The sequence below is a fragment of the Lissotriton vulgaris genome, chromosome 7, assembly GCF_964263255.1.
Source record: "Lissotriton vulgaris chromosome 7, aLisVul1.2, whole genome shotgun sequence".
Classification (NCBI taxonomy): Eukaryota; Metazoa; Chordata; class Amphibia; order Caudata; family Salamandridae; genus Lissotriton; species Lissotriton vulgaris.
In genome coordinates, this window is record NC_141695.1 from 1,621,428,308 (window position 1) to 1,621,452,453 (window position 24,146).

General features: G+C 40.7%; 1 protein-coding gene across 1 annotated transcript; it reads right to left on the minus strand.

Annotated features, from left to right (window-relative positions):
* Positions 1-20,839: 20,839 nt before the first annotated feature.
* On the minus strand, positions 20,840-23,019 carry LOC147706114 (P2Y purinoceptor 1-like). The gene has a single exon (XM_086932551.1). The coding sequence runs from the start codon at positions 22,643-22,645 to the stop codon at positions 21,572-21,574; it is 1,074 nt and encodes a 357-aa protein (XP_086788677.1). The 5' UTR covers positions 22,646-23,019; the 3' UTR covers positions 20,840-21,571.
* Between the last annotated feature and the right edge of the window lie 1,127 nt (positions 23,020-24,146).

A 24,146-nucleotide genomic window follows, 5' to 3' on the forward strand; every position in this document is an offset into this window, starting at 1 on the left:
CCTGGTTACTTCTTTACCTATCACTAGTTCATTTTAAATGAAATGCCAATGTTTGTTCAAGATGGCTTGTACCCTCCTGTGATCTGTATGCTATGAAGTGATAAACCTACATATGCTCTCTTTGTCCTGCTTTTGGTCCCGAAACCTTAAATGTTCTATCTTACACTTCTCATATCTTATACACGCACAATTTAGTGTTCCTTCTCAATTACCCCCATGAATAACCCCCATCTCTCAACCTAGAGATCATTTTGTCTTATGTTGCACAAACCCTCTTGTTTACTATATATTATTTTGCTCCTCATCAACTCACCATGTGGGATACTGTTAATGAGTGCTGATGGATGAAAGCTTTTAGCATGGAGAATGTTGTTTCCTGCTGTGAGTTTTCTAAAAACTGAGGTAGTACATTTTCACACTCAGCCAAATGTTTTACATCTAGAAATTCTAGCTCCACTTTGTGGAAATTACTGATAAATACCAAATTAAGATAATTCCTATGAATCATTTTCACAAAATCATTAGCTTTTTCCTCTGTACCGTGCCAAATGACAAAGTGGTAATCTATTGAGTGGACCTAAAACATTACGTTGACCAACCATTCCTCCAAATCGGAGCTATTGAGCACCTGTTCCTCTCATCCTTGCATATGTAAATTTGCATAGCTGGGGGGAAAACAGGTGCCCATAGCTGCACCCTTTCTTGTTCGGAAATGTCATGATTAAACATAATTTTCTTTATTGGTCAAGCACCATCATATCATCTTCAAAAACATGGTATTGTATTTGTAAAATCTAATAGGTTGTGCTCTCAAAAAATGTGATGTGACCCTCAAACCATCCTCATGGTGTATACTAGTATAAAGCAAAGACACATCCAGACTCATCATAAACATACCATCTTCCCACTTCAAATAAAAAAGATTTGAAAAATCAGAGGTACTATTAATGTATAAAGGTAGATTGACTTATAATGGCCTCAAAATACCCGTCTATACATTTGGACATGTTTGGTAACAGTTCATCAATTCGCCCAATTATAGTTCAGCCTGGTGGATTGAGGACATTTTCATTTCTTTTACGAATAAGGTAGAAAATGTTGTTTGGTCATTTTTCAAAACATGTTATTCATTCCAAGTGAGGAGACCTTTCTCCCTCCATTTTAGTAATCACAAAACATTTTTTTTACCTTGAGGTATTCTGACTTAGTAATTTTCTTCTAACATTCTTCATCATTAAGCTGGCCATATGCTTCTTTATTATACAGTTCAAGTGGCCACAACACCACATTCCCACCTTTATCTGCATCTCTTATCACACAGTTCATATTCTCACTCCATTTTTTATAGTTTGCCAATAGCTCATTTCATCTTCAATTCTATACAAGTTACGTCAGCCCTCCTAATTGTGTAATTCACGCAATTCCTTGATAACTGTCTCAGAAAACATATCAATGTTGTCATGTGTCGGTGCTGGTACATGTTTGGAACGCAATTTAAAATAATTTGCTCCTTTCTTATCTACTTCAAAAATACTAATTTCTATCACATTCTCTTCACTCTCTTCTAAACTCCTCATTTCATACTCAGTTTCCAACTCCAAAGGATTTTCATCACTTCCACATCTGATACCAACAAATTACCATGACTACTCTCATTGTCGCCCAGCACAGCTTTTTCCGTCAGCTGTTTCTTTATCAGGTCCACTGGAATTCTAAGCTTTTGTGGCAGGGGTGATTTTTGCATAAATGTACAGTTGCCATCTTTGCCATACAATCCATCATCTGCCACAAACTCTGCAGATTTTAACAAAACAATATATTTTGTTTCTAGTTCAAAGGGTTCAAACGTTACTAAAAATGCAGTCACACAGGTTGCTATGCAGAAAAAGGCCTATTTGCAAAGCTCGACTGGTCAATTCTCTGTTGCTTATTGCTATATTTGGTTGTTAAACGGGTATTAATGAGGTGCAACCAATGCCCAGACAGTATTACCAAGTTTAAAAATGCTAACATAAGGAAGCAATACTATTATAAAATATGCTGCATTTTGCAGCACAGTTGCCTTTTTTTGCCACATAATTTACTCAACCCTGCTGCAAATTTGGCCCTCTCTTGCTGCATAATTCTAGTGGCCCTTTTCTTTATACATTTTCATCAATTTAAATTTCCGTATTCGAATAAATCTATTCTAGATTGTATGTATTTAAAATTAGATTTGGGGCAAAATGATAGACCTAGTGACAAAACCTTTATCTCTTCCAAAGAATTGAATCAGTCAAATGTATTACTCTATTCTTATCAAATATAATTTCGTGTTGCTCCTTGTATAATCCTCTTTTCCTTCCCTTACCCTGATCACATTGACTTTGTTGCCTGTTCTTTTTTTGTTTTATATGGCTTCTTCTCAGTTTGGTTTTTGTTCTTCTGTCCAACCTTAAAAGACAGAATTCATGAAGTCCAAAGCAACAACTTCGAATGACCTGCACCAAGCTGAGGGCATGTGGCTTTTGTATATATAAACTGCATACACATCTCTGCTATTTTAAACATTTGTACTTGTTTTCCATCGTGTTAGACTTGGCATCTTTGGAGTGGTTTCCCCAGACTTTTTGCTTCTACCTCCTTTGTTTTTGATGCTGTGCTGGATTTCGTTTTTGCTGGATTAGAAGCTTTGGGTGCTTTACCACTGCGGATCAATGTCAAAGTGAAAGTGCTCCCTGTGTAAATGATGTTTAAGATTGACTCTCCCTGATTGGCATATGTTCTTTACTGGTAAGCCCCTATTAAAGTACACTGAGTGTGCCAGGGCCTGTAAATCAAATGCTACTAGTGATCCTGCAGCACTGATTGGGCCACCTACATGATCAGCCTGAAAGGGTATATCAGACCTGCCACTGCAGTGTCTATGGGCAGTTTATTAACTGCCATGTTGACCTGGGAAGTACACCCACTTGCCAGGTCCTAACTTTCCCTTTTCTTACATGTAATGGTACCCCTGTGGGAGGCCCAAGGTATCCCCTGGGCAGGGTGCAGTGTATCTGAAAGGTAGGGCAAGTACTGGTGTGTGTGACATGTCCTGATAGTGAAATACTACCAATTTCGTTTTTCACTATTGAAAGGCTAACCTTCTCATAGGATAGAATGTGAAATACTTTGTAACATCTTGCAAGTGTACCTTCCCATTGGGACACGATCAATAAATAAAGTTTAAGCTCGCTGAACTCAGAATTTAATAACACATCTTTTAGTAAAGATGGTTTTTAAAGTGTGTGTTTTAAAATGCCACTTTTAGAATGTAGGCATTTTCCTGTTTAACCATTCTGTGTGCCTTTGCTTGTTTGTGTATTTACCTTCTTGTTTTGGAGTGGCGGGGGGGAATGTGCATTTAATGTAGACAGCCACTGAGGGGGTGAGGCTTGTCTGGCCCTTTCTGGATGACTAGGCGCTGAGCTGAATAGACCTTGTCAGAATTTAGAGTAATGGGAGAAGTTTTTCATGCACCTGAATACGGTCTGTCTCCCTTGCACAATGCTGTCTCCAACCCCTATGGTCCTACTGCAGAGTGAGGACAGAGCTGGTTTGGACTGGGCTCAGAGACCCTTGCACAAAGAGAACACAGACATTTTGAGGTATAAGTATTGCACCTGAAACTCCGGACCTTTAGATCACTTCTAGACTCAAAAATAACCTTTGTCAAGGAGAAGAGAGAACTAAAGAGCTGTGAGGAAGAGTACTGTCCCTATGCTGTGTACTGTGTGGGATTGGTCTGCAGTTGCTGTTTCTGCCAAGGAAAGGACAACAATTGGATTTTTGCTTTGAAACTGCTTTATGAAGATCTCCATGGGTCTGTGTGTGCTGGCCTCCTGTTCTGAAGTGTCTTTCACTAATATTACAAGTACTGCAGGAACAGCGGGTTGGGGCCCTCGCTCATCATTGACAGATTAGGGTGGATTATCAAAGTATTAAGGGGACACTTGATGAAGTGATGAGTACAGTTGCTAATATCACAAAGGAGGTGACAGAGTTGCAAAGCAGGGTGGCGGATCTGAAGAGGCTGTTACTTCAGTTACGCAGACTGGTCAAATGCACGAGGAGCAGCTTCAAGCTTGCCATGCCAAGATTGAAGATTTGGAAATAGAGAGAGAGAAACTCTGTTTATTTAGACCGTGGTCTTTAAACAATGAGATCGAAATGCATCACATCAATATCAAAACCATACAAAATTTATAAAATCAGGCTGTTACTCTCCATGCCGCTTTCTATATGTTCTAGATTTGGAAATAGACAAAGCCGAAACAATTTAAGATTTTTTGGGGCACCAGCAGGCAAGGAAAATGCAGATTCTCGAGCCTATGTAGTACCACTATTACAGAAAGCTTTTCCTGATCTATCCGATTGGGACTGGGACTGCCAAGTACAAAGACCTCATCGGCTTCCTTTGACTATACAAAGGAGCAATGCTCGCTACCCTCGGCCTATACTTATTTTCTTCGGGAATTTCTAATTACGACTAGCACTATCATTCAAGGCACGTCCTAATTACCAGTCTCAGTGAGTTCTTTGTCTATATTTTTTAGATCTGATCTGAGTCGTGGAACTATGGAAAGAAGATGGAAACTTAGGCACCTTATAGACTCATTTAAGGCAACAGGTGCTCAGGTGTTTCTACAGGAAAATGCAAGACTGAAAGTTATCAAAGATGGCAAGCCAGTGTTCTTTGTTTCGGAGGCAGAATCAAAAGCTACATTATTAAGATGGCAGACCACTTGATTGATATTAACATGAGTTGGTTGTCTTCTATTTCACAATTCTTCTTTTCTTTGCCCTTTTGTTTCTCTCTCTTTTCTTGTTTCTCTTTTTAGATAGAATGTGTTTAGGCTAGAGAGCAAGGCGCGTGTTGGACCTGTTGGGTCCTGAGATGCTAGCTGTAATTTTATATCGGCAGCTGTTGGGGGGGTGATTCCTTCTTGGGAGACAGGAAAGATGGGCCCGCGGGCTCTGTTCGTGGAGGGGTGGGTTGAGGGGGGAAAGGGGTATTAAATAGGTTAAAAGGTCCAAAAAAAAGGGGTTCACAGTTTTATTTTTGGTGGAAGAATATTCAGGGATACTAATGTGTTTGTTTTCTTTCTAGCTGACAATATTAAACAGCCATGGCAGCAATAAAGTGCTTAGCTTGGAATGTGTCTGGGCTGAATAGAGCATTTAAGAGGCAGTTAGTTAGGGAAGAGCTCAAGGCGTATAAGCCTCAGATAGTGCTATTAACTAAAACGCATCTAGCATATAAGGACCGGCAATTTCCTGAGCAATTGGGTCTTCAGAATGTTGTTTGTACTTCTCAGAATGTGTCTATTAGGGGGGCAGCTATTCTAATTTCATAGACATTCGATTGTCAAATACTTAAAGTGGCTGCGGATCAAAGGGGGGAGATGGGCAATTGCCCAAGTTGAAATTAATTTAGATAAATATGTATTTTGTGTCTTGTATGAGCCTAATAGTGATGATCCCACTTTATTTGATAATATTTGTTTAGAACTAGTAGGGTGGCAGGGGCAGTTGCTATTTATGGGGGATTTTAATTGTGTAATGAACTATGCTATAGACTCTACTAGCCAGCCACATGCTTTAAGAATGAAGAAGGTGAGAGCTTCTATCTTAGAACTAGCTGGAATTTACTCTTTACAGGATGCATGGCGGGTCTTGCATGTAAATAAACCTGGGTATACGTATTATTCTGCACCCCATGGTCAATATTTAAGAATTGATATGGCCTGGGTTTCAGTTGCTATTTTATCAATGGCTAAAATGGAGATTTGCCCCAGGATTACATCTGATCACAGCCCTATAGTTTTTTCTTTTCTAGCTAAAACTGTTCTCAAAAGTCCTCAACTATTCATATTTCCTAAGAATCTGATTAACAATGCGGAATTTGTGAGCTTTATTAGGGATTTTTTTTAAAATTACCTTACAGATAATATTGGCCCTGCCTCGATTTTTGTGGTCTGGGATGCTATGAATGCGTACATTACGGGAGCCACTCAACAGTATATATATCAGATGAATGGAGAACAAGAGAGACAAATTAAGGATGCTCATCAAAAGCTGGCTATTTTGGAACTCCAACATGCTGAGGCTATTCGATTAAAGCATACCAATCAAGACTCCCTATATATGTTACTATTAGAACAAAAAGGGATGATAACTAGGGCTCTAAAGGAAAAAGTAGCATCATGTTACACTAAACATAAGACTTTACAATACGAATATGGTGATAGAATTGGCAAAGTCCTTGCACATCAACTTATGAATAAACATCTTAAAACTAGCTATGTAAATTGCTGACTTTAATAGAGGAAGATTCGTCTTTATTGGAACAAAGTGTTACATTCGAGGAAGTATTGGAGGCAATTGTGGCATGACCATCAGGGAAGGCGGCAGGAGAGGATGCCATTCCTGCAGAGCTATAAAAGTGCTGTAAAAGTATTCTTGCCCCAGTATTGCTTGAGGTGATTTCTCAAATTGGAAATACAGGAGGCGTACCTGACTCCTGGAACACGGCAAATATAGTTTTTTTTTTAAGAAAGGGAAACCTCCAGAGGAAAGGACTTCTTATCGCCTAATATCGTTAATTACCTCTGACTCAAAAGTATTTGCTACGATATTGGCCACCTGGTTAGCTCCAGTGATGCCTGCCTTAGTTTCTCCCTAGCAACATGGGTTTATCTATGGAAGAGATACCACTACTCATGTAAATACAGCAATCGCCGCTTTTGTTGTTGCTGAGAAGTTGAAGAAGAGACTGGGCATGGTATTATTGGATGCAGAAAAAGCATTCAACCGGGTGGCCTGGGACTATCTCTGGACAATTCTCACATTATTCGGTATTAAAGAAAAAATTTCCAAACTGATAATGGCAGTTTATTAGAAACCGATGGCTAAGCTATTGTATTTAAACATTCATACTCCTCCTTTTCTTATTCAACCAGGGACTAGGCAGGAAGGTCCCCTCTCCCCTCTTTTATTTGCTCTTTACATTAAGCCATTCAGTCACGCACTTTTGGATAATAATTTGATTTGTCCCTTTGAAATAGAGCAGCGTTCTTTAAAATTAACAGCATATGCCGACGATATAGCCATTTCTTTCTTCTGAAAATCCGAAAGAGGCTATAGAGCGATTGACCAAGAGACTAAATTATTTGGAAGTTTCTATGGCTATGAATTGAATAGGAATAAAACTCAAATCGTACTTAATTGTTAACCGGAAGATGTGATAGATGGGGTGTGTGCGAGTGCCACATATTTAGGGATACAAATTTCTTCTAAAATAGAGCTTATACTTGCCTTGAATTATGATGTCTTATTGGCTAAAGTTATTAAGCAGTTAAAAACATGGCATTAACTCCCACTTAGTATTTTAGGAAGAAGAAATGTCATCAAAATTATGATACGTCCAAAATTTCTATACCTTATTCGGTCAATACCGGTACGCATCTCAAATGTGTTTTTAAGAAATTAGATGGAGCCCTTATATGGGGATATAAAAAAGCTAGACGGGCAATAGCAGCAATGAAACTCCCATACAATCAAGGCGGCCTAGACTTCCCTGATTTTAAACTTTATTTTTTGTCTACTTTAGTTGGACGTTTAAGGAGCCTTCTTATTCCGGAGCAAACTAATTTTTGGCAATGGCTGGCCTTGGGGGCAGACAGCCAGATGTTTCTCTATCGAATCAATGACCCCAACTATGTTAAACGGGTGCGTTTCAAGACAATTCGAGATTGTGTATATATATATATGGAAAGTGAGAGAATACACCCGTGCACCTCCAAAAAAGTCTTTTTAATCCCTTCGCTTATTTAGCAATACATCTGGAATTCGTATCCTTGGTCAAACAAATCAGTTTCATCACACCAGACGTTGTACCGCCGAGTTGCAGGGACGGCGTATACGGTGAACCAAGACACGTGTGAAGATTGTGGAACTTAATATGGCTCCACAACTATAACCTCAACTAAGAAAAATACTGACAATTGGAAGAACAAATAGTATCTTGCCTCATTATTCATGATTGTTTTTAAGATTGCTTGAACATATATGAATTGTTTCCTCAAAATTTAAAAGTACTTATCAGAGTTGAAAGTCTTTTCGACAATATACAAAGCCTTGAAAAAGCCCATAGGGGGCGAAACGCGCGTTAGCTGGGGACGATTAAGTTTGGAAAAATAAAGACTTGAATCCGGTACAAAGTCTGGTGTGATGAAACGGATTTGTTTGACCAAGGATACTAATTCCAGATGTATTGCTAAATAAGCAAAGGGATTAAAGAGACTTTTTTGGAGGTGCACAGGTGTATTCTCTCACAGTGTAAGGACTTCCATTCCAAAATCTTTGGGAAGGTGGTCGAAGGTTGATGCCCGAGGTGGATGTGCATCCAACGCCAAGTAGCACTCCATATTGAACTGTGTGGATATTGTAATTTGTTTTTGTGACTATTGAAAACCAAGGTTGATGTGCGAATCTGAATAGCAAATCCACCAATTTTTTGTCCGTAATATATATGGAAAGGCATTGAGTCCAAACTCTCCCTTCCTTCACTGCATGCGAGATTTCCGCTTTGGAGAAATCCAATGCTGCCTGGTGTTTTTTAGGATAGCACTGCTCTGCGATGGGCTAGATTTGAGATATATTCACTGGGACAATTTTATGATTGCAGTAGTATTAAGTCTTTTGAGAACCTCCTGGTAACTTACGATATTCCCCAAAGCATGTTTTTTAAATACTTGCAGATTCGAGATCATTTGCTTAGAACTTTGGAGCTCCGCAATGTAGCTGACTCTGTTATGTGGGATAAGGCAAACAGAATATTTTGTCAACAATGAACAGAAGAATGTGCTAAACTAGCACTTAGATGGAGTGAGACGTTGGGTGAAAATATTACAATTGATAGTATGCGGGCAGCCTTTGATGCTGTTACTCGAGCAGTGCATTCGGTTAGCCTACGGCTGCAGCAATTTTGTACACTGTTTACTATATTATACTCCTGAAAGGATTGCTTGGTGGTCTAATGGTAGAGACATATAGGGAGGGACTCAGGATGGGACACGTCAGAAATGCCCTAAGTGCAGGCTACATGCGGCAGGTATTGCTCACATGTTTGCTACATGCCCTTCACTTGAGAAATTTTGGGATAGAGTTCAAGGCATAATTCAAAATAAACTAAATATGGATATTATAATCACGGTGACTGAAAGGATGCTCTGATACAAAGGAGAAGGGGATGGGAAAGGCCCAATACTGACAATTATGTTAGTTGCTGCCCGTTTAGCAATAGCTAGAGCTTGGATTTCCCCAAAACCTCCCGAAGAGATAGAATGGTGGATAATTCTTAGAGAAACCGGCAAAGAGAAAGGGCTCTGGCTAAAGTTAGAGGGGTCAGAGCAATGCAGAAATATAGATCTATCTGGGAGGCCCTGGAAGTGGTCTGAAACAATTTACTGCTGGTTAACTGAAATAGCTGCTGGCCTCTATTAATAACTCCGGCATTATTATCAGTGCTGTAAGCTAATTTATTTTATTTTGCATATTTTTGAAATTATATGTATTCCCCTTTTCCTTTTTGACAATAAATATTTTTTTTTTTTTAAAGAAACTGCTTGAAGAAGATCTCCAAGGGTCTGTGTGTGCTGGCCTCCTGTTCTGAAGTCTCAGGGACACAAAGACTTCACCCCCAGATCCCCTGAACTCTGTTGCTGAGAGTTCTTATCTGCCAGGATGTGCCTATTCCAGTTGTGGGTCTCTAGAGGTTGTCCCTGCTGCTGGGAGCTGAAAGAAAGAACTACAGACATCGACGCATCGCTCTTCTTGCTGCTGTTTTTCCCAATGCAGCATCGCCGTGCAAGAAGAATCTCCACACATTGCTGGGCTGCTGCTGAAACCGACACAGCACCTGTCAAAGCTGTAAGAATTGACGCCTTGAGGGATCGCAGATGAAAAAACAGACGCAGTGTCGCTCGGTGCCGCAGCATCGAACCCCAATGCATCCCGGATTTCCACGCATCGCCCCTGTGAGGCAAGTTTTCCCGATGGATCACCCGCGAGAATTGTCTAGGAGTCGATGCATCACTTCCCCCTACAGACTGGATTCGATGTGTTACTTCACCTGCGTGCAGCAGAATTGTCACATCGCCTCCCCAAGGTCTCAGTAACTGACACATCTCTTTGTTTCTCAATGCTTTCCATCTCTGCGGCTGTTTGGCCATGTGCATTTTGATGCATCTACAAGTGCTGTGTGAGAAATCCCACACCTATAGCTTTCTATGGACAAAGATGTATGTAACCTTTTTAAAGTCATATTCTTATTACATGTATGTTGGCTTTTTTGTCGTTTTGGTCTTGTTGAGTTTAGATAAAGATACTTTATTTTTCTAAACTCGTGGGGTGTTCATTTGTGGTGTTATCACTGTATTATCATGTGTTTTGAGTACCAATACACATTGCCTTTGGGAGAAGTCTATCTGCATGTGCCAAGCTATCCAGGTGGTGAGCAGAGGTTATCTAAAGTGTGTATCCCCCTTACCCTGACTAGAAGCAAGGGTGCTTATTTGGACAAAGGTACTTACCTCTGTCAACTAGAGACCCCCATTTCTAACACTTATGATTTAATATTGGCAAGGCTGGGTCTTACAAATGAGATTAAAAACGACAGATTTCAATACATTAATTCATTTTTTTTAAGTTTATGCTCACACAATATTAGTTATAGGTACTTTGATTCACTGGTAAGTACAATTACATTTAATATGCCATGTCCTTCAAGCAGTGTGTGTCTAGGTTCTAGGATGATGGATGTGCATTTATACTGACAGTGCTTTAGTGGTTGAAATGTCAATCACAAGCTTGTGGGTGGTGATGTGGTTTCAATCTATAAATCTTCATATACACTTTAGCTATTCTAATGACTTGTGCTCATTTTCAGTTGAATAAACATATATACCAGAGCTGGTTTATAGTTTGGATTGGATATTGTAATTTACAATAAATGTTGGGAGAATTATGAAATGTGTGATGTAACTCTACAATCAATAGGGACAATCCGTCACTGGGAAGTGCAAGTGCCCAACATTTTCTACTTTTGTGAAAATATTTTTTAAGTTTATGTTTACATGTGCAATGTAGTCTCTCAAAGTGAAAGCATCCAATGAGTGGAGTGGACTGGATATGTTGATCTATACTTATAATGGGAGGGAGGGTAGTTTGAGTGACATCTCAACAGACCTATTGAGAAAGTGTGTTGATTTAGAGCCCCTATATGTGTAGGTATTTTTGTATCATATTTTTGGGAAAACATGAGACTGGCAAGACAGCTGAATCTGTATTTAAGCCAGACCTAAAAATGAAGAGAAATCAAAATATGATTCATTGTTCCATCTGCCTAAAGGAGGCGCAGGATTTTGTCATAATTCTCTGTTTCCAATTCATTGTAGATTTGAGTCAAAATCCTTAGTCGGTTTCAAGGGAATGCCCATGCACCATCCATGGAAGGCCACCTTGATGCAAAGTAACGTTAGTCAGCGCATTGATCTCTGTTGTGTTACTTTGGGCTACAAACCGATTGAAATCGTGATTTGAGTTAGATTGTAAACGCAAACCCAACACTGTGCTTTGGGTCATTGCTAAAAAATGTAACGCAAACTGGAAGCAAAGACTTTGTAAATAAGGCCTTGATTAAAGTGCTAAAGGGAGTTTTTTTAATTGCTTGAGCTGTTTGAAACATGGAAAGAAAGTGTGGTGAGATCTCATGTTTATCAGGATCTCCTTTAAATTGTGTGGCAAATTAGTTTCAAACATTGCAAAACCCATAATCATGGAGCCAATTTCCATGTTCCTGGGGAAAATTAAATAATCATTCAACTTTTGAAGCATTTAATGGGACGGTGAAGGACACCCTAATGGACATTTCTGGAAAAATATTTACCATGTGGTTCTTGGGCAGCATCAAAGAAGTGACAAAAGAGAACAAAAAAAGCAAGCATGTGTCTTTTTTAAAGAAAATGCAATGATTGAAAATTATGTAAAATTAGGGCTGGGATATATTCCTAGCCTTTCTCGGCCTTGGCCATGCTTTTGCAAAGACATCATTGACAAGAGTAAATATCATCACCATGGGCTTGGTCAAAGGTCTCTGGCTCTGACTACCCTAATGTAGGAAGTTACTTCATGCAGTGTGCATCTAGGTTCTTTTGAGATACTTCATGCAGTGTGCATTTAAATTCTAGGAAGATACTTCACTCAGGCTGCATCTAGGACCTTCATTCAGTGTATGTCTAAGTTCTAGGAAGATACTTCACGGGGTGGGCATCTAGGTTCCAGGAAGGTAGTTCTTGTAATGTGCATCGAGATTCTAGAAAGATACTTCATGCAGTGGCAATATAGGTTCTAATAAGATACTTGGTGGGGTGTGTGCCTGACTCTAAACAGTTTAAAGCTAACAAAGATCCTAAGCTTTTAGTAGATGTAACGTGAAATAATAAGCACAGACTTTAAATAAGGACTGTGTATCTTTTACTCCAGTGTCCAGCCGGACAAGGAGGTATTTATTTCAAAGGTTTTAGTGAATATATACAGGATTTAGGAAGTGGAGCAAGCCACAGTTAACTGGGCACAAGCCTGTAACAAGTCAAGGGGAAAAGAAAAGACAATACATGGGGGGAAAAATAGAATAACAGGCAAACAAGTTGGAGAAGAAACGGTGGCTTATGATACAATGAAATATTACATAAGCTCAGAACCGGCAGCTGCCTGTTATTCTATTTTTCCCCCCATGTATTGTCTTTTCTTTTCCCCTTGACTTGATTTTTTTGTTATAACCTGCCACAGATTTTGCTTGTTTGGGTGCCCCTTGCATGGAAGGGAAAACAAAAAAACCGTTTCACAGGGGGAAAAATCTACAGATGTGTGAGCAATTGTTATTTTGTGCTTCAAAACTAAACCACCACTTTTTTAGCTTTGTTTTGAAAAATTATAATTAAATGCAAAGCGGTCTACAAAGATATGGCCTCTCTCTCTGCATTCAAATGTGATTCAAGTGAATTCTATGCTCCGATGAGGCAATGATAGAGATCCCCACCAGGCAGGTCAGGATTTCACAATGTGGCAGTGGTCCTTTGCCGGGGTGAGTTAGCCAAGTCCTCAGACGACTTTGTGATCAAAGAATGACCCCTATGTATGCATTAAGGTCATTGAAAGATATGATGATATTCATGACATCTTGCACTGTTAGGGCACTATCATAGAAGTGTCAGATGTTTGGTGTGTGGTATTCTTTGAATTTAGAGTAGAACCAAAAAAGGCATACAGGTGCCATTGTGGTAAGAATTAGGTTCAAGGAATTTACATTGAAAGTGGTCATTAGAACATCTTTGAGATGGGAGTGTGAGAGTAATAGTCCCTAATTGGACACCACCAGTTTGCTAACTAAGGAACCTAGAATCAGCTGGGTTTTCAGAGGCTGCTGTTTGGTTAGTTGGTTGATGGTGTGGCAGCTACTTCATATACGCTGACAGTATTGACTCACAACCTGTGGGTCGGTACTAATATGATCATAGTATGGAAGTGGTGGCACAGCATTGTTGATATCATTGATGAGAATCGTTTTGGAGGTTTCCAGGCAGACCATGTGTCCGGCTGAATTATCTGGGACAGTTATTATGACAACAAATGACAGAGGATCTAGGATCCTTCTTAAGTGTGAAACAAACAGATTGTAAGCATTGCAAAGATTTGATGTATTAATAAAAGCTCTGCATCACTGAGGACATTTGACCAGATAAATGGGTTGTCAGTAGACAGAGATGTCAGTGATAACTTTGGCGCTCATTACAATAGCAGTAAATCCGCCACTGGCAGCATGCCTGTAGCGGGTTCACTGCCAATGTGCGGCCATTCTCTGCCCGCTAAATTAGGATGGCGGGCGGTTTGCTGGCGGACTGGAAGTCCGTGCACCACGGTTCTGACACAGTGTGACGATTGCCTGTCAGATCCGGAAAGCATGCCTACAATGGTGGCGATGCCTGCCTAGCAGGCACCGTCCGCCATATTAGGATACTTCATCGACGCCAGCCTTGAATAGCAGTTCAGCCGCCATTCAAAGGCTGGTGGAGATTGACATTGGGCGGTCCGTTGAGGGCTCCCATTCACAGGGGCACTTGCATCATGTGGCAGGCACTGCATGGCGCCTGCCACTTAGAGCAGGAATATGCAAAACCTGCATTTTCACCATTGCGGCGGGTGCAGCAGACTGCAGCACCCACCACAATGGTAAACATGCCCAAAGCGACTGCCACTGTGGCGGTTGCATTGTAATCCCATTTTTGGGACCACCACCAAATAGGTGACCGGACCCAAGGCCTGTGACAATGGAGGAAGGACTTAAGTCCGTCCGCATTTGTAATGAGCCCCTTAGTTTTCAAAATAAGCCTGAGCCAGAATGATATCTGACTCAGTGGGATAAAGCTTCAATAGAGGTCACATTCAGACATTTCTTGATATGTCTGGGTGTATTGGATAGTAAGATTCCTTTTCTGTTGGGCCTATAGTCGGTCCCCTCTTTCAGGCCCCTGTTCTTTTACTGTTATGTTTTCCAGCTTTTCTTTGGTCTGGAGCACAAAGCGCCGGGACACTCCTTTGGAGTAGCCGTTGCGCTATAAAAGTCCCATTTTAACATAACATAACATAACATAACTATGAACAAATGTAGGGGCATCTTTTCAAGGGCTTATCACCACCAGGATGTCACTTTTTATGGCGTGTATGTGGCGATAGGCCCTTTGCCTTAGTTACAAGGTGGGGTTAGCCGCCTAATAAAAAAGACCTCTTTTCAGACACCACTTAGCTTGAAAGGGGGGGGCAATTGGTGTTGCAGTGGACGTTCACCCATTGGTTGCGACACATAGAAAGAGCAAATCACCATTAGTGATTGATCATGTGCAGGTAGGTTTCCCTTCCTACACATAAACAATCATTTAAAAATGACGAGTTGCAATGTCTATGGATGCTGCACAGAGCAGCATACCTGGAAGTTACAAATTGCCATTATGGGCTGCTTATGTGCAGGAGGGGGCCCCTTTCTGATTAGGAGCAATCATTCCCTGCAACGCAGACATTCTTGCACTGTGGAGCAAGAGTCCCTTCATTGGATCTAGGCAGATAGATTTAGTGCCAGAGCTAGGGAAAACGCAGGAATGGCTCAGCATTCTTGTGAATACGGTGCATCCCTGCATTTTTAAACTGACGGAGCATTGCATTAACAATTTTGGAGCTACACCGCGCTCCATCAGTTTGTTGTAAATTTGCACATAAGTTCGTCTGGGAGTATACCAAAACTTTAGAACTGAATTCAAAGGACCTAAAAAGAAATAGCTGACTTGGGACCAGATTTGCCAATCTTTCATGCAGCATAGTGCAGCATGTGTTGCGTGGAAGGGAGAGAGCAGAAATGGACCATATAGATTACGATATGGCACACTCTGCTCTCTCCCCGAGATGTCACACTTGTGTAGCCTAGCACCAACTCAGGCATCCTTGCGCCATTGGACAAGTGTGCCTACTTTATGGTCAGGATTGTTTTTGTGCAGGATGGGAATCCTTAGAGGTGCACCCCTCTTTGCATGTGTGCTGCAGAATGCAAAGATGAAGTAACAAAGAAATATTAAAATATATCACCTGTTATGCCAGCCTCTGGTAGGCACACTATTTTGGCACAAACCCAGGTTCATTGATTTTAGTAATTCTAAACTTGTGCCAAAATACATGAGTGGATGCATTGGAATGCCCATGCTCTACCCATGTATCACCTCCGGATGCAAGGTAACACAAGAAAGCATGATGTGCTGCCTTACATCACGTTTTGGAGGAAAGGTGATTCAAATCTTAATTTGCGTGGCTTTGTAAATCCCGACTAATATGTGGGTTGTGGCTGCTCCAAAAAAGTGGCAAAATGTTAGTAAATCTGAGCCTTCATCTTTTATGGGCTTTGGGATTCTTGGAGGATATTACCCCTATTTAGCAGCACATAGGTTTTGGTACTGCTAAATTGTGAACAAAATATCTTTTGGCAGAAATATCGTGTCTTAAATGTAGTCCACAAAAATTTAGCCCCATTGGAATTAATGATAGAAAAATTACACCCAATGTGGTGATATTTTTGTAAACAATATTTAGGACATATTACTGTGAGATTATATTTTTACTAATTATATTCTGACATACAACCAGCAGATGAAAACTCTGAATCATCATTTCTCATAGCCTAATGTATATGTGAACATTTTGGGGCTTATCCACAAAGAACATAGGAAATCTGCTTCCTTAAAAATAATTATACTCAAATGAACAGATTTGGTTCTTTTAGCAATTCACATACATTTATCCTTTTGAGAAAGCCCTTCTTTTACTCCTCCACCAAAACTGCAAGCTATTGTTCTCCTTTCTATCATGGAATGTAATTCATTCCAGCCTTTGAGTACAGTACATTTCTGATCATTTCCAGAGTGGGAAATAGTTAGATTTGAATGTGGATTGCCCAGCTGAAAGGTTTATGGGCGTTCCAAACCTTACGCCACAAATTATTCCTAAAAATGCCCACTTCTCACCCTTTGTATGGGATTAACTATTGTGAACTTCTCCACATTTGTGGAGGGGAAATCAGAAGTATTACAAAACGATGTACGCTGCAAGAAAATCTCTGGCGAAGAACTATGGCACCCTACCCAGGGGGGCATATTATCAAGGGATTTATCTCTGCTTTTTTGGCTTTAAAAGCCAAGAAAGCGGAGATAAAATTATCTCCCTATCAGCAACAGGGTGCTAACATGCAAAATCGCATGTTAGCACCCTTTTTCTCTACACTTCCCCTTGCATCTCTAATGAGATGCAAAGGGGGCGTTCCAGAGAAAAATAATAGGAGAAATGTTGTTAAGCGACATTTCTCCTATTATCAAGGCTATCGCTAACCCTGTTAGTGATAAAAAAAGCAGCGCTAACCGCGGTTAGCGCTGCTTTTTTTACACCTGGTATTTTCCTGACTTAGCCATGATATGCTATGGAAGGTGGATATCATGGCTAAGTTTGTGAGCCCCTATCATCAAGCTAACACCAAACTTCAAGAGATTATTTTTGGTTTTCCAGCGATAATCTCTCATTTGGCAGTTAGCGTGAGGATTTTTATCACTTTTGAGATAAACGTTGCTAATAGCAAGTAATCTCAGCGATAATTTCCGGCGATGCTTAGCGATAAAAAAATTGTTGCAAAGCCTCGTTAGCGATAAATAGCGCTACTCGTTGGTAATATGCCCCCAGGTGTCTGTGGGAGTGTTCTTTTTTAAAGGAAAGCTTCTGTGGTCCTGAGCGCAGCCATCTTTGCACTGAGGGCTGAAATGTTAGTAAATCCCGATTTAGACGCTTCCTCAACCTTCTTTAGAGACACTGGGTGCGATTACAGACTAGATAATGCATTTATTAGGGTGGTGAGACACCCGGCACTCCACCCCCTAACACTCCTGAGCATAATAAAGCTGTATTAACACTGCCTCGGTGTAAAAGCAGCAGTGTGTCCAATACACAGGGCCTCATTTATGAAAAGTGAAGCATCACTACGTGAAAAGAGTGATGCGTCACTTTTCATTGCGCCCTCCTTGAAACACCAATCATGCGTCATATTACGAGTATGACGCATCATGTCGCAAGGAGTTACAGATACGTCAGTATTTCTGACATATTTGCAGGCGCAAAAATGACGCATTACTGGAGTGTGTCACGAAAGTGACGCAACTCCATCAATGGGTCATTTCACATGGGCAAGACAGATTTTCAAATGTGCCTGCATCAGTCTTACGCCTGTTGTGAAGCAGGCATAAGATATTGACGCATTTGCGCCCTAGAAGTGATGCCGTGAAATCTCATAGATTTCACTGCTTCACTTCTACGAGGCTTATTTGCGTCAGAACGCCCACCCTGCATATATTAAACCTGGCGCAGGTATAATGTGGCGCAGGGGTTTGCAAAGTGACGCATTTACCTAGATGCGTCACTTTGTAAATATGACACAACATGCTGCATTTCTTGCCCTACTGGTGCGTCACAAAAAGTGATGCAAAGGCGACGCAAAAGTGATGCAAGGGGTCATAAATAAGCCCCACAGTATTCATGTCTCTAACACAAAGGCAGTGCTCGTGGTCCCACGCATCAACTTCCCTCGTTCCCTCGTTGTATCTGCTAGAGGGCATCATCTCCTGTGAATTCTGCGCCGAGTACTGGTGCTGCATGCGCAATCAATGCACTGCCTGCTTTAATAAAATGAAAACCAAGCAACTGATCAAAGAGGTGGTAGATGGAGAATAAGCATTTACATGTGAGAGCCTATAGGTCTGGAGGCGTGGCAAGGAAAACAAACAAAGAGAACAGTGCTAGCCAAAGTTAAGGTAAAAAGAAGTTTGGGAATTAAAAAAAAAAGAGGAAGCAAAGGGGCAGGAATATTAAGCAACACAACTGCCAACCACAAAAATTATATTTCTGAAATGCTGATTCACTTACACTAGGCATGGCAGAGGAGTGAGCTGCCTCCTCACAAACTGAAACGTGAGGCAATGTATGGGAGGGAGAGTTCAAATTCGATCCGCGGCTTTCGTAAGCATCCTTCCTTTTAAGATTGGGAAATTGAGTACCACAGATTTGGGTAATAGTATCATTGGTTAATTTTAGTGCTAAGAACCTGCAGTAAGCACTATATCAAAACATGCCATTGTCATTTTCAAGAAGTGCAAACCACAGGATCAAAAGTTGAAATGGCCACATAGTATAAGAAATAAAGTACACCCTAGCTTCACATTAATAAGGATTTTACAAGTCATCAAGGAGTGCTATTACATTTTAAAGTCACTCAGTCTGTGGTCTCGGGAAGTGAAAGAGACACCACAGTGGCCCTGGGCTTTCAATGCCTGATGGAATGAAAGAGCAGGTCGGCCCTACCAAAAACGAACACAAACAAAATGACATCCACTCACACAAAAAAAGTTAAGAAAAAGTACCAAGTCATGCACATTCACACACAATGCCTGTCTGTCTCATTCACACAAATGCACATACACATTTTCTTTCACCTTCACACATACTGTATTTTTACTATCATACACAAACCACACACACTCCGAATAACAGATACACAAAAGCACTGGCAAACCCACTCGATCTGGCATGTGACTGAAAATGCAAGCCTTAGCTATTGGCTTTGACAGCGTTTGTTGCATTTGTTTTGCATTGGTGATCTTTCAGTATTAATCAGTCATTGTGCTATAAAGCCATACTAACTAAATAAATAAATGCATGCACTTGGATCTACCCCCTAAGTTCTCCCACTAGTAAACCACCTTTCACTTCGACTTCCTATCTCCACTAACTAAACTGTTTCGCTCTTAAATCCTCAATGACAAATCACATCTGTAACAACACAAAGAACAGATGTAAATATTGTTTGCAGACTTATTGCCTATTTGTAATCCCAGGGCTTCAATTATATCATTTTGGCTTAGTGCAGCACAGTAAGGCACCTTGCTGAGCTGCCCTACGCCAAAGTAAAAGGGCTGGAATGCACAGTATTTAAGCGAAACAGTGCATTCCTGTCCATTCTGCCGCACTCGTGCCAATTTGGCAGCCTAGCTCCGGCATAGACATCCTTGTACCTCGGTTGCAGGCAGGATTGTTTTTGTGCAGGAAGGGACACCTTCCTGCACAAAAACAATCCTATGGGGCATTTTCCTCTCGACATGTGTGATGGGTAATGCAGCACACATGGACAGAGGAAAAAACGAGGAGAAATAAACATATTTCGACTCGTTACGCCTCACCTCGGTAGGTGTACGGATTTGGCACTTCCCCAGGTTTATATCGCTTTGGAAATCTGCGGCATCGTCAAATTCCATGGGTGTTGCATAGGAAAGCCCACTGAAAAGGCCATTGAACGCCTCTCTGGTGCAGAGTAAGGCAACACAGCGATTTGCACTGCGCCACCTTACGTATGATTTATGAGGCCACTCAAAGCCATGGCGGGTGGCTGTGTGTTGCTTCATAAATATTTATGAGAGCCCTGCATCATGCATGTACCACTTTACGTGGTGCAAAAGTGACGAAGGGCTCTCATAAATATCCCCCTGCCTCCCAGTATGTAAATCCGGTGCAAAATCATGGAGGGCAATCTGATTTGCACAAAATGTACATACTAATCGTGCCGTTGATGCTCTTAGATGCACGTGGAAGAACTGAACTAAGAAGGGCTGTATTGCTTAGCTATGTTTAGGAATTTCCTTGTGTCAGTGTATGAACTATAGCACAATGTATTTCCCACATTCTAGGAAGCAGGACTATGTATGAATTACAAGCAGTTCAGCAAGCAGAGCTTCATATGAATGCAGCAATATATCAATATAGAGAAGTCTCAGACCAGTCAAACAAGACCGCCACCCACACAACCACAATAAACACATTCACAACCACACTCAAGAAAAATAACACTGCAAACTCACTTGAATGAATAGAGATGTCTAAATAAAGTCACCCTGTAAAAATGCACTGTATTAATATACAACCACAACTTGATGATGTTTTAATGCAGCAATTTGAAAAACCTGTCTTGTATTTTGTTTAATCTAGAAATATCGTGCTGCCCACTTTTCATCAAAATGGTATAATTATAGCTCTGTAGAGCATATGGCCTCAAGGTAATGTTTTAGCTTTCTGCCTGTTTCCTCAAAACTCGATTCAATTAAAAAAAGTTGCCTAGGGCAATAAAAAGTTTAGAAAATGTCATGGTTTATTAGTATTTTGTGATGGCAAGCACAGGGGACACATTACACAGATAAAAGTAAAATTACACAAGTAAAGTTTAAGCATGTGGTTCACATCCAGCTGTTTTTTAAATAAAATATATGTGGATGATTCAGAAGTAAGAACATCAGCAACGCAGTTTTTCCTTTACTGTTTTAAATGTCATGGTTTAAAGAATAATTGTCCATGAAATCATTCAGTTGCTTTATATCTCACCAGCATGCTGTCTTCAGGCAATCCTACTGTTTGACATGCTTACAATAGGATATTATAATAATGTATGTGCTTGGGTACCTCAATATTTACAGGTGAACATCAGTAAAAATATTGATCCAGGAATCTGCAATTAGCAATAAATTGTACATCAATTACGTCGATGAACAGAACACTGATATTGGCAATAGGAGCGCTGGAAGACCAAGGGTATGAGGTGGACATCATTTGTGTGGTCCACACAAATTCATCGGTCATAATCTGTGATCCTGCAATGTTTATTTCTATGTCTGGCTCTCTTTGGTTCCCATCAGATGATATTTGAAATGTTCCATTTTCAGAAATTCCTTAACCCTCTGTGGTCATTCAGAATGCTCTTTTGTGGAAGCACGGGCAAGAGTTGAGGTGAGATGTTTTCTGAACCAAGGTAGTCTTCTATTCTTGGTTCACAAAATGGCAGCCAAGTAGATAGAAATTTCCTGACAAATTACTCTTCATCCAAAATATCAAATTGGTCATCAACAGAAAATGTCTTCATTTTAACCCTTTCTGAAAAATATTTCACCTTTCCCACCTTGAAAAAGAAACACGTTTGCCAGGCCTTCGTCAGAATTTCTCGGAGTTTGGATACACAGTTCTCGTTGGTCACTAGATACACCAGGGGATTGATGGCACTGTTCATGCAGGCCAGGCCGCGGGTCACCTGGTAGGTGACGTAGATGTTCTTCAAAGTCTGGGTGCATGTTCCTTCAAGTTGCCACAACCTGGTGAGCAAATTAAGATTTCGAAACAAGTGATATGGGAAGAAACAGATTGAAAATAAAACCATCACAATAATCACCAATTTGATGCTTCTTTCTTTCAAAGCGGGGTCTAAATTCTCATTTTTCCTCAAAACCACAAGCACATGGGAATAACAACCAATAATTACCAAAAAAGGAATTAAGAAGCCGAAGACCATCACCATCAAGCTATAGGGCAAATACTCGCTCAGGCTTTCATCGCCAGTGGAATCGTAGCAGTGGGAGCTATTGTCGTCTGTTTTTATGAACAGTAAGTCAGGTAAAATCTGCATGATCACCCAAATCCATACAATAGCGCTGATGATGAAAGAGTAACTCAGCTTTTGGAACCGGCCCAGCATTTTCATTGGATAGACAATTCCTACGTAGCGTTGGACGCTGATGCAGGTGAGAAACCCAATGCTGGCGTAGAGGTTGACGTGGAAGAGGCAACGAGTGACCCTGCAGAAGGTCAGACCAAATTGCCAGGTTTCTTTTTCGATGTAGTAGGAGGCGAAGAAAGGTAGAGTGATGACGTACAACAGATCCGCGACACCAAGGTTGCACACAAAGACGTTCAATGTGTTCCACTTCCTCCAGTTTCTACACAGATTCCACAAACCAAGCCCATTGCCCAGGACACCAACCAGGAAGACAGTCAGGTAAACTGCAGGCAGGTAGCGGAAGGTGAAGTCCTTGTTCACCTGGCATCGTGGAGAGCTCAGGGTCGAAATGAGCGACGTGGAATACCATTCCGTCGAATTCCCAGCATTCATCATCCGTGGTTACGACCTAAATGCAGCTCTGCAGGAAGAGTTTTACGGATCCGATCCTTGGTCCAGTGCTCGTACTTTCTTTCCCTTTGCAAGCTCCTTGCTTCCAAACATGATTCATCCACAGCATGAAAATGTCCCGTGCAAAACGTCGAGTCTTTCAGCAAATGGAAAAAAAAAGCTGCTGATAGCTTGCAGCGCTGCTTGTCGTCCTTTCTGTTGGTACTGTTTACTTTCCAGCTCTTTAGTTTAGCTTTGAGAATTCTTCACATTAATATCAGAAGTCGGTGCCTGTCGGCGAGTTACTTCAACTGTAAACAGGGCTCTGCGCAAAGCCAAACTTCAAATCAACTTTTATGAGCCTGGCGCGCGAGTTTTCTCTTCCTTACGGTCAATCTCCTGCCTTCCCTGTTCCCCCTGGGTCCTAGCATTGCCGCTTACCGTGTTCTTTCCAATCGAGCTCCGCCGCTGAAGTGCTCCCACATTCTGACCTGGCAACCTTGAGACACATACCCACACTGTAATCCTGTATCAAATTTTCAGGTGGCAGGGCGGAATGTATGCCCGGGCAATGTGCAGCAATTGAGGTAACCCCTACGTTACGCCTACGTACCATAGCAAGATATATATATATATATATATATATATATATATATATATATATATATATATATATATATATATATATATATATATATATATATATATATAAGTTCAAGTTCAATTAGTCTTTATTTCGAATAAAATTCATAAAAGACAGCAAAATTATTTTTTAAAAGCATTGTCACATTACAGCATTGTACATTAGATCCCCCAATACATAAAAGATGAAAATACAGTATTATATATATATATATATATATATATATATATATGCAGTTCCACTTCCTTCGCAAAAGTGCAGGGACACCAGGACAACGGTGCACTCCAGGGGCAAAGGTAACCCTGTGTTTAGATTCAAGCTCACAGCGCGTAGCCGCAACAGCTATGCAAATGCACTGTCCTTGACAGGAAAAAGATCACTCCCAGTCCTTTTTGCGCATTCCAATATTCTTTAATTCATCAGATGCAGCATCGTGTTTATTATCACGATGCTGCATCTGATGAATTGTTGTTTACATTCACATAGTAATCAGACCAAATGTTAAAAAAAAATGTATATGAATCTTGCATCTTCATGCACCAAGCAAAAAAGGATGCTGACTTCGGGTGAGGGCGCCATGGTTGTAAGTGCATTATGGCTTGAAAAGTACCTGCTGCTGCATTCCTGGTCTCCAGAAATTTTCAGGCAACAATAAAAATGTGAAGATAACTTCGGTGATTAATGATCTTTATTGCGAGAGATCAGAGGTCTGAGTACTGGAAGTTTTGACTCATGGTAAGGTAGCCACAGTGGGGTAATATGCCCGCTACAAAGATCGTGTACCACGCAGATCACAAAATGCATATAATGTAAATAGGTCAGTGAGTTACTGTTTTTGTCTGAGAGACTCTTTTGCTATTTGCA

What these genes read in the sequence shown, in the direction of transcription:
- LOC147706114 (XM_086932551.1), bottom strand. Translation starts at nt 22,645, where the DNA reads ATGATGAATGCTGGGAATTCGACGGAATGGTATTCCACGTCGCTCATT.